The following is an 11,631-nucleotide window of genomic DNA, read 5'->3' as shown; positions in this document are numbered from 1 at the left end:
TATATGTACATATTATATGCACACATGCAACAAAAGCAAAAAGTTATTTAAGGAAATGATTATGCTAATGATGAATGTCTTGTTTTTCAACTCAAACGAGATCTATAAAAAATAAAAACCAAAAAGATATATATAAGATAAAATTCATATTTTAAATTTCACCCACATTAAGTAAATTTTTCATTTTTTAAGACCCATTAAGCTCGTCTTATTTTCAATCAAGCAATATCACTTTTCCCTCCGCATCACGTGCCCGACCCGCAAAAGTATGCAATAAAAAGTGATTCGTTCCAATTTGGCTTGACTGCATCCCCTCCCTTTTTCATCCTTCCGTTTTGGGAAAATGCATTGAAAAATTGTTTTCTTTTTTTTTTGGCAACGAAAGCGACGGGGCACCAACACACATCTCTGTGAATACAAACGAGCGCCAAGAGTTGAGTTTTATGAATATGCAACACGATGTTGCTGCTTAATGTTTGCCCAAAACAACTATATGAGCATGTTATGCCCCCATGGGGCGGTTTTTGGGGTAGTCAAAGGGTGGAGCTAAAGTCACACACGCTCGTACACACACACACACACACATTTATTAGAGCAGTTAGTTTGTAGTAGGTGTTAAAATTGCACATGAAATATGAAAAGCCACTCATAACACTGAGAGAAACATGTGCCATGCTCCCCCAAGCCTGCTTAACAACTCCCCTAACAATTCACCACGAATTGTGGGGGGAGGGGGGCTATATAGCCCCATAGAGAAAGAGAGAGAGGGAGAGAGAGTGAGCGCTAATGAGAGAGCATGAAAAAGGGGATAGCGAGAGAGAAATTCCTGAACTGCTGACGACAATCGAAGCGAATTCCTGATGTAGGTGGGCTCTATATCAGCTCTCGGTTTTACTCAGCTTTTCTCAGCTTTTTCCAGCTCCAGCTGCGGGTCCAGTTTTCAGTCGTTGTCGTGTCGTCGTGATGTCGTTGCCGTCGTCGCATCCGTCGTCGTCGTCGTCGTTGTCGTTGTGGTTGTCGTTGTTGTTGTCGTCGTTGTCGCCGCTTTCCCTTTAGCTGTTGTTGTTTTGCAGTAGCAGCAGCAGCAGCAACACCAACATTAACAACACCAACAACAACATACATCGGGCTCTATACGCCAGCAACAACAACAGCAACAATTTTTGACAAAAACAAATGAAAATGAGTTCGCTAAACGGAAAATTATTTTGCGCATATGGAATGCTGCATACTTAGAGATATATATACTATATATACACACACACATATATATATATATATATATATTTGCCTATGTTATACACACACAAATCTACATAAAATCTAAGTGCAAACCAATTGTGATTTAATGCTAATGACCACAACAAAATCCGCTGCAAAACCAATCCAAAATCGAAACCAACAAAATCTAAAGAAAAGTGTATAAAGTGTAAGAAATTCGTGTATTTTCCCTGGGCTTTTCCAAGATAAAAAATTCTACGGTCTTCAGTTTTCCTTCATCAGTTTTTTTTCTCCTCGCTGTTCGTGCGCTGCTGCTTGCTGCTTTTTTCTGTACACACAACGCCACGCAATCCCACCCAAAAAATAAAAAAAAAACTCTCCTCGCTCTCTGCTCTCTTCGCTCCGAGCCCCCTCGCCCCCTCACCACCCCCTGTGCCTTGTGCTCGCTCCTTTGTTGTGCTGTTGGCCGTGATCTCGCGCTGCCCTCTCGCTCGCACTCCCCGCCCCGCTTTAGCCACGACACTCGGTGCGGATGAACGCATTAAATATGCAGAAAAATAAAGCAACACACACAGACACACACGCACACAGAGAGAGAGAGCTGTTAACTGGTGTCCTTTATCCTTGAGCTGCAGGAAAATTTCATTAAGCAAATGCCTGGCTCAGATTTTTCACAAGCTCCAAAACAAAAAACAGTAGATTCAACAAAGATTAATTAATTGCATGTTTATTTTTTAACACAAACACGGAAAAATGGGAAAGGAAAGTCTTCATTTTAAATACAAATTTAATAGAAAACTGTCAGTAGTTAAAGCTTACTCATAGAATACAAAAGAAACACAAAAAAATAACAACAAAAAAGCCAAGAATTTCAAGTCAATAAATAATCAAGAGAAAAGTTTTTAGTTGGTTTCAGGTACACCACGGCGTATGATTAATATGGAATTATTTATGCGCTGAAGCTACTAAGAAATGTTTAGGTAAAGCCTTGACAGACATTTTTATTTTTCATGTATATACATTCATAATAAATTAATAAATTTAAATTTGATTAACTAGAAATACCAAAGAACTTGAGCAAGAGAGCTAGGGAGAGTTGGAGTAAAAAGAGACCAAAGTTCACCATTAACAATCAAGAAAAGAAATGCAACAAAATAAATAACTAAAAAACTAATGAGAAAAAAAACCGATTAAAACAAAGCAAAGAGTAAACAGGAAAACCACAGAAAGCTTAAATAAAAGTTCAAGTACAACGGTGCGTATGCTTAATATGGCTAACCCTAGTTGGCCTTTGATTTCCGTTGAGTGAGTGAAAACCCAGTATTGGCGATAACATCCCAGTATTTACCGTCAGCTGCAGTGTCCTCTCTCAGTCAGTCTCCGCTCAGTCTCTCCCTCTCTCTTTGTGTGTGTGTGTGTGTGTGTGTTACAACAATGAAGGCAGCATGCAACATAATTACAACTCAACTTCAACTTTACACTTAGACGCCAAGCGAAGCTCGTTAGAGAAACAACAAAAAACCGAGAGAGACGCGCAAGTGTTAAACGCGAAATAATTAATACAGTGAGTTATAATAACTAAATCTCTCTTTTAAGCAGTTTTCAAGTTTATTAAAAGTATAATATTGTATGAAAATCAACCGAAAGCCTTGTATATAGCAAAATAAACACACAAATCCGACTAACTAAGGAAGAATACACTTAAACAACGTTTTCTATATGATTAATAATAATCGGAAACTTGAAGAAAATAAGCTAACAATCCTAACAACGAATCAACAAACAACGCCGTTTACACAATAACCATAAATTGATAGAGGAATGCATGTAAGTCAAGTCCTTAAATAAACAAAGAAATATGTATGTTCCTAGTTAAAACTACAAACTAATTTGCAACAACAGTTGCCCCAAACAATGGCCAAAGAAATTGCCATAATATAGAGAGCAAATTTCCCTGGTTTTTCTCCTTTCATTACTTTTATTTTTTGTTGTTCTTTTCTTCTCTCCTATTTTATTTGATTTCCTTTTGTTGCCACTGCTCTGTTTACTGGGCATAATGAATCGTGGGCGGCCGTGGGTGGTTGCGCCATCGATGGGCGTTAAATTTAATTAAAAGGTATGCTTGTTACAACACCAGCAACAATTACTGCGACAACGGCAGCAACAGGCAGCCAGTGGGAATCGATTTTCCTTTCGACTTGTCTCAGTTGGCAAATGGCAAATGGCAAACGTCACTAGGCAACGGAGGGGTATGTGGGTGGTGGTATTTGTCGGACCCTTGGCCACATAGACAATTGATAGTAATGACGACACAAGCACCCACATTCGAATAAACACTCGCCAAGCGAACCAAAATGGACGTCATAAATGTTTGACAATGCACACGAGGCGTATGAGTAATAGCAAGCAGTTGAACAGTTGGTAAACAACAGGGGGAACAATAATAGGAAAAGTCAAGGAAAATTTGTAATTTCTATTTTCATTAAACAAATAAGAATGTGTGAGAAATTTTATGAACTTATTTTAAGTCAATAAATATAATTATTTTATATATAAAGATGCATTGTTGATACAATTTTAATTTCCTGAAGTTTTAAGCCAGATATTTGTTGACATTCGACTCGTAATTGTATTTATTTTAACGAAAAATCATGATGTAGATATTTAAATCTTAGCAAAAAAAAGAACATTAATCATTCATTCATTTCGAAAACTTTTTCTGTGTTTGTTTTTAAATTAATTTTGGCACTATTTTGTTTTTGCATCCGAGGCCAAGCATTTTTAAACTTATAAATTATGGACTTATAATCCTTTTGAGTGCTATAATTAGGAAAGAAATTTCTTCAAATCTAGAAAGATTTATCATGGTTGTATGGATATTTATTTGATCGTAAAACAATGGAAATTTAAGGGTTATTTATCTTAAACTAATTAACTATGTACAATAATTAAGGAACTATTAATTGCAACTTCTGCATCACATACTCGACTCAGAGTTGGGCAGCAGCCGTCACTTCATTCTAGGAATGTTAGAACTATTTGGGAATTATACAAGCACAAGTGCAAAATTTGAGAAAATTTAGAAAAAAGAATATTAGAGATAATTTGCCATGTTGTAACTCCCAAAAAAAAGATAAAATGTAAAATTATTTGTAAAAGACAGCTGTAACAATTTAGTTTTTGCTTCTTTTTCGAAACTATGTGCTGCCATTTTGCCCATAGCTGTATTGCTTTGTTGCATGGCTATAAGGGGGCGTGTGTGTAGGCGGCTCGTTGGACATCATTGAAACAACTATCCATTGACACCGCCCCCCCTTTCCCACCCTCAACATCCTCTGGCTGGGGGTCAATGGGTGCATAAGATTGCTTTTTATGCTTCGATGTCATGGCTCGCCCTTTGGCCAGTTTCCTCTCGCCCCCTCACATATGCAGTCTCTGTGTTTTAGGGGACCAACTTTTAGACATTTCTCCACCATTGACAAGTTTTTGCCAGTGTTTTGTCGTTCGCATTTGTTTGCCGTTAATTGCATGGAAATTGTGCGCGCAATTGAAAACAAAAAAAGTTGAACAAGGCAAAACGGGGACAGTGGCATTGTTCCAGCTTCCCTTCGTTCAGGAAGGACCCACATCCCTGCCACTCGAGTCAATGGCCAACTACGACTAAAATGAATGAATGAATGAATGAATGAATAATTGTAATTACTGGCTGGGCAAAATAGCCATGAATCAACCACGCTGGCCAGGCAATGGCCAGCGAATGTAAAATGGTCATTAGTCAGGCCGGCGGGGAAGCCCGTTCTGATAGGCCGCCTTTTTGGCAGGCCAACGCAAAAAGTCACCAAGTCATTGCCTCGTTTATAGTTTTTTTTTTGGCTGCAACAACAAATGGCAACTTGGCCACGTTTTCTTTTATGGCTCCATTCGAGTCGAGTCGAGTCGAGTGTGTTTATGAGTGTCTGTGTGCTCAGAAGTATGGAAAGTCCATTGCACCCGTCATTGAAAATGGCTGACGCCGCGAAAATTCAGTTATCTGCATAAATTTCGAGCGATCTCAGCGGGGGGAGGGTGACGTCACGGGTCCAACATTATAAACCCCCCGTTGACAGGTGATGTCAGTTGATAAATGACCCAGTTCCCAACCGACGACCAGTTGAAACTTTTCCCTTTTGCTTAATAATATTAAGTGCAAGTCAACCAAACCGTAAAGGGTTTAAAATTTAAAGTGCAAGTGATAATATGTAGGAAAAAGGGAGGTAAAGAAGATGTTTCTGCGAATTGGGTAATTGGAATTCCACGGAAGAGAAAGATTGAAAAAGGATTCTTTATGGCACACAACTGAGCACAGGAGAATTTATGGGAACAAAAACTATTTACGCCATTTTCATACTCTTGTAGGATAAGCTCTTTTTTACCAGAACTGGTCTTTTCTGACCCTGTCAAAGAATAATAATATACACCTGATCCTGATGTGTGCAAACTAAGCTTTAAAGGTAAAAACATATAGTATAAAAATCAGGAAGGGATAAAGTGGTTTTGAATACAAGGTAAAGAGAGAAGAAATCGTCCGTTTTAAAGGAAAGTAAATATTTGACCAACTATCTTAAATGTATGATTAATAATTATAATATTATCTTTTTGCCTAAAAGGTCTCAAAGGAATACCTGCTGACCCTCTTTATCTCTTTGGTTTTGTTATGAATATATACTAACTAGTGTGCATTGTTTTTGCTCACCTTTCTTGGCCTAAATTTAGCAAGCCATACTCAACTCTGGTTACCTAGCCTTTAATTTACATTATTTTTGACTGTGGCCAAGCATTTAGCATTCTGACCTTTTGCTTTATGGCTTTCCTGTGTCGCTGTGCACCGACCTCTTTTTTTCGAGCATTTCAAATGCATTTCCGATGAGGTTTCCTTGCCGCTGGGCACATTGTTGTTGTTGTTGTTGATGCCGTCTCTCTGGCAGTGATTGCGATGGCTAATTGAAAGTGTCAATTATCAGCTGGGCAGGCGGCAATGGCAATGGTAACGGCCTGCATTTGACAGCTGGTAGGTAGCTGGCAGTGAACTTTCACATTTGTGAGCCAGAACCCACTGTTGGCCTGCGGGGCGTATGCGTAATGTGCAGTAACCTTGGCCAGTGGACAAGGAATGCAGAATTTCCCGCTCACCGCTCACCGCACCACCCCCCCTGGATTTTTCATTATTATAATTCATCCTTGTGCCTGATAAATTTTTCCTCTGCCATGCTTTGGGGTTTTCTATTTGCTGCTCTTTTTTCTTTGTTGTTTCAGTAATTGCTCTTATTGCTGTTGTTGTTGTTGTTCGCTGAGTTCGCGCGGTCAGCGCATGAAATTTCCATCTGCTCCGAGGCAGGCGGCAGGGAAATTATAGTGGGGAAATTTTAAGGAATTGCGCTCTCAAGGATTTAATGGCAAGCGCGCGCACCGAGAGGAGTTTCGTGGTGAATTGTTAGTCCTGCTCTCTTAATATGCTGATTTTTGGCCCTACTTTGGGAATTTTTCCGAAAAGTAAAGCAAACAAAAGTCATTAAATGACCAAAATAAAAACGAGCCATTGATTGAAGAGCTCAGAAGATTGATTTCCGGTCCGGCCAAGCCATGTCCCGCTCGCTCCCATTGCTTGCCATCCCATAAAGCAGCCACTTAAGCCCACCGCACACAACCCACCCAACGCAACCATCAATTTTGCATGGCATGTTGGCGCCGTAGTTGCAGGCCATGGCATCGCCTCCTGCTGCAACTGCTGCATTATCAATTCATGAGGAGAAGGAGCACAGGACACACCAGAAACAAGATACTATACACGATATACGCCATCGCCGGAGGACCTCTGTGGATGGCAGCATAAAGCAGGCCCATAAACACCATGGAAGCTGGATTTTATCTCGCTTGAACTACATAAGTTATAGGCCAAGAGGGGCTGGCCAAGGCACTGAACGAAAATGAGTTACACTATTGTGTTTCACATTAAGAATTTTTCAAAAATACAATTTATAAAAGTAATAATCAAGTTTTGACTTCAGACCTCACAAAAATCAGTAACCAATAATAATAAAAGATATATTTTGAAAGCGAACAGATTTCAAAAATAAGAATATTTTATATATTTTATATTAAATATATTTTAACTTCCACTTGTTCCAATTTCTACAGCTTTCAGTCCACCAATGTGGATCGCATTTTAGGATCTACATTTATATTACCCATGGGAGCAGCTTACGATCTACGCATTTTATGATCTACATAGTACCCATGAAAGTGCATAAAAGATTCATTTGTTAACATTCAATTTTCAATTGCTGTTATCATAAATATAAAACCTAATGGGAAAGTTCAGGCACTAGAAAGCCCATATCAAAGCATAGGTCAAGAAAAAAAGATGATCTTCTTACTCACTCTGTCGTTCGTCTCGGGTTCAAGCATGAAAGCTCTTCTTCGTCTTCTTCTTTGAGTTAATTCACAAAGCTTTACACTGAATACAGTCGAGGCCAGAGGAATTTCGCACATTGTTCCTGTTCCAAAACCTTTGCAGGGCTGGTATTTCACAACGGGCCACATATTACGCTAATATCACCAACGAAAACGATTTTCCGACCGTTTTCCCAACTTTTCACACTTTTATCGAACGCGCTGTAAAATTATCGACCGAACTAGGCGAAAGCAAATGCAAAATGCAAAGAAACTTGAAGTCATTATGGGAATATCAGAGATAAGCGAGATCTTAGAGATAAGAACTTAAGAAGAGCGTAAGCGGGGAGCGGCGCTATATAGAGAGAGGGGCACTCTCTCACTCTCCCTCTCTCCTCCCCACTCTCTTCCCGATATTGCAAAACAAAGCCAGCGTTTGCTTTGTTCTCCCAATTTTTGGCCTCTCACCTGGGAATAACGATTTATTTTACTAAAGTAAATGTGTAATGAAAACCCAAAAGCCTTCAAGCTCGCCCTTTAAGTTCCGATTGGAATAAGTCGCAAAATAAAATATTTCCTTTTTCTATAAATTTCTGGATCATTTATATGGCAGCTATATGATATAATTGTTCGATTTTCTTAAAATTTAAATTATTATTCTAAAATCATAAGTCTCAAAGTAGATGAAAATATGTTGAAAGCCAGCAAAGTTATAATTTGATTTTTCTACACAGCCTGTTCTAATTTACATGCTAAAAAGAATATATAGAAGAGTATCTGTTAAGTTTTATTCAGATTCAGCTTAAAAACTAGAAAGTTGGTTACATAGAAACAGAAAAAACAAATATATATAGATCGACTCGGCTTTTGATGCTGATCAAGATTATATGTTCCTACTTTATAGGGTCAGAAATAACTCCTTCACTGCATTGCAAAGTTATATATTATATATATACTTATTATATCAGTTTTTAATTATATTTCTCTCTCTGTAGAATGTGCGAACTTCTGTGTGTCCTTTGTGTGCGTGCTTGTGTGTATGCCCTAAGGATTCGACACAGACAGCAACGGCAGCAGCGCCATAAAGCAGCAATAAATTTACATTCATGAGAGAAATCAATCGCATTTAGCATGTAGTTGATGTTCCGACTTGGATTTTAATATCTCCCGAGTTCACACTGATTAAAAGTGTGACGCGAAATTCTTCTCAGTGATCCGAGGATACACCATCTCTGACCTGCCTTCGTTTGCTGCAATATTCATGCAATCACACAGCTCCTGCAATATGTTCTAAAAGGACCTCACTGCTTCTAATGCAGCAGTGAGCTCTTTGGTTCTTTAACTTCTAAATTGCAAAAGCCTTGGTTGCTGGTTCTACTTTTGAAATGGGATTAAAGGTCGATATCCTGGCCTATTAATATTTAAGGTCGATATCCTGGCTAAGTCGCCTATCTGTCGGGCATCTGGCTGGCTTTATTTTTTCGAAAGCAGCTTGATGGCTTTTAATTACGATGGCGTGGATTGCTTCCTGGGCCATTGAATGCTAATTTTGAACGCCTTTTCAGCCGGAGGAAATGAGGCGACTGAAAGCCTCTTGCGGAACCCCCTCGGGAAAGTGAAGTGTCGCCTTCCGGTTGCATCCTGCAGTCTTTTCTATATACATAAATGACAACCCCTCTCATTTTTCCGCAATTCCTGTACGCTCTTCCGTCTGAGTAGGCAATCTCCGCTTTGTGCGTGAACACTGAGAGATTTTTATAGAGAGTATTGATATTGATAGGTAATTTCTTATAAAGCAAAGACATTGTAAGACTTGAGGCAGCTGATTAAATACTTGGTTTTCTACACTTTTAAATTAAATTATAATTAAGAAAATGAATGCCTCCTTTGCCGTATCAAATGCTTGGATTTCTTATCTATATTTTTTCCGAGTGTGTGTGCCTGGCCTCGTATATATTTTCGCATTTTGTACGTGCGTCACCGTGTCAACCGCAATGCCCCCAAGCTCCTCCCCTTTGCATTACCCTTCTACCCTTCGTCCGTCGTCCTGTCCATCTCACTAAGGACCTGCCTGGTTTTTGCGGGCTGGTTGTTTGCCCTGGCACGTTGATGGCCATAAATACAGTTACATATGTTTGCATTGCGGCCAGATACTGGCCACCCCAGCAGGACTCTAAGGACCTCCCCATTCTATGCCTGCTTTTGCTCGTCCTGCTCATCTCGTTAAAATTCTCATTTCCTCCTGACATCGTTTTTTTTGTTGTTTTTATTTTTTAATTCCACATTGCATTTGGTTTACGAAGTTTAATTAAATTGTTCAGCTGTAATGGAAGTGAAGTGCCTTTAGTTAAGCTTAAATGAATTGATATGCAGCAAATTAAAAGTTAAAACTATATAAAACCTATTATAAAATTGATACAGAAAGTGTTATTTAAAAAAAAATGTTTGGACCGCTTACAAGTACAATGCATAAAAATAATATAAACAATTTCCTTGTTTTTTATATCCCCTTTGCAGTGTTAAGCTAGAGGAGATTAAAAAAAACTCCCTTTAAAACGAGTGGCCTGTAATTTGGAAAGGATCTCGACATACAAAAAAAATGGCGCCGCAACGCATGAGGCAGCTAAAACGTCGGCAACAAAGGACGAAACTATCTTGGCAAAGGCTGCAGCAGCAACAACAACAGCAGCAATTAGAAACAACAACAAAGACCCGACAACGATACAGAGCGGTGGAAAAATGAAACAAAAACCAGAAACGAATTTTCCACTCAAATTTGCATTCAGCCAAAGAAATACAAAAGTCTAAACAAAAGAAGGAAGGAAACGACACACACAGAGACCTCGTGCACAATAAGAAAGTCGCCGGCAAAAAGGGGTCAGAGGGCAGGCACACACACACACAACCACACACACACAGACATGAACCACAACAACACAACACACACACTCACTCTGTATAAAACAGCCGGCACATAAAACATATAAAACATTAAACCGACGGACACAGAGAACGACGAGGTGCATTGCGAACAATTTTCAACGAATTTCCCAAAAAAGTCTACAAAGAGAAAACCAACAAAAGAAGTTCATTACAAAAGTAACAAAAAACGGAAACCATAACACATTTTGAAATTTGCTCTGTGATTTTCTATCAGAATGGTTTAATATAATCCAAGTAATAATAAATAATAATATGTAATAACATAAAGTATTTATAAATATTGCTAAACAACTGCGCTCTACAAAAACTTATCGAATTCCCCCAAAAGAAAAGCTTTAAATCTAACCTAAAACGTAAAACAAACAAACAATTTCTATAAATATTACCAACCAAAGTTTACTAAAGACGAAAAATCACTAGATAGAGCGAGCGGCTTAAGCTAGCTGAAAGCCCCAAAAAAAAAACGTCAACGAACCTCGATCAGGACCACAAAGACTCCACCAAAGGAAGGACTCACCCAGACCAGAGCCATGGACGAGATGCCCGATCTGTCGCACCTAACGCCCCATGAGCGGATGCAAATCGAGAATGTCCTCATGCGGCAGAAGCAGGAGGAGGAGAAGCAAAATGAGATCATGCGGTAAGCAATCACTATTATTTAAATACGGATTAATCACAACCATAAAAATATTCATGCACTTGTTACTTGAATTTACAATAAACCCTTAATCCCTTTTGCAGGCGAAAACAGGACGAAGTGGTCACGCTGGAAATGCAAATCAGGCAACGTTCCGAGCAACAGAAGAAGGCCGGCGTTGAGCTGGATGCCACCTGTCACATATGCCTTAAGACCAAGTTTGCCGACGGTGTTGGCCACATTTGCCACTACTGCAACATACGCTGCTGCGCCCGTTGCGGTGGCAAGGTGACGCTTCGCAGCAACAAGGTGAGTGGATACGATCCACCTGACAGCACTCTAGCTAGGAGCTCTAGCTCTTGAGTGTGTGTGAGTCCTGGCATCAGGCTTAGGTCCGTGTT

At 39.3% G+C, this 11,631-nt stretch overlaps 2 protein-coding genes across 2 annotated transcripts in view; one reads left to right on the top strand and one right to left on the bottom strand.

Moving 5' to 3' along the window:
* Positions 1-859: 859 nt before the first annotated feature.
* The window catches only part of Rim (Rab3 interacting molecule), a 49,230-nt gene continuing 38,458 nt past the window's right edge, over positions 860-11,631 (top strand). Inside the window, 4 exon segments of the mRNA XM_086839281.1 lie at positions 860-1,429; positions 2,821-3,048; positions 10,168-11,233; positions 11,335-11,539. Of these exon segments, the coding sequence (XP_086695407.1) occupies positions 11,124-11,233; positions 11,335-11,539 (315 nt within the window). The 5' untranslated portion in view covers positions 860-1,429; positions 2,821-3,048; positions 10,168-11,123.
* LOC110191436 (uncharacterized) lies at positions 6,810-7,088 on the bottom strand. The gene is made up of 2 exons (XM_020962299.1): positions 7,034-7,088; positions 6,810-6,970 (listed from the first exon to the last, which is right to left on the bottom strand). Exons 1-2 carry the CDS (start codon positions 7,086-7,088, stop codon positions 6,810-6,812), a joined length of 216 nt encoding a protein of 71 aa, XP_020817958.1.

The sequence above is a fragment of the Drosophila serrata genome, unplaced genomic scaffold (assembly GCF_035046125.1).
Source record: "Drosophila serrata isolate PLE 108 unplaced genomic scaffold, ASM3504612v1 contig_364, whole genome shotgun sequence".
Lineage (NCBI taxonomy): Eukaryota > Metazoa > Arthropoda > Insecta > Diptera > Drosophilidae > Drosophila > Drosophila serrata.
This window is presented reverse-complemented; position numbering and strand designations above follow the sequence as displayed.

What these genes read in the sequence shown, in the direction of transcription:
- LOC110191436 (XM_020962299.1), bottom strand. Translation starts at nt 7,088, where the DNA reads ATGCTGCCATCCACAGAGGTCCTCCGGCGATGGCGTATATCGTGTATA. An exon ending in TATATCGTGTATAGTATCTT is followed by an intron (nt 6,971 to 7,033) that starts GTTTCTGGTGTG and finishes TTGCAGCAGGAG; the next exon opens with GCGATGCCATGGCCTGCAAC.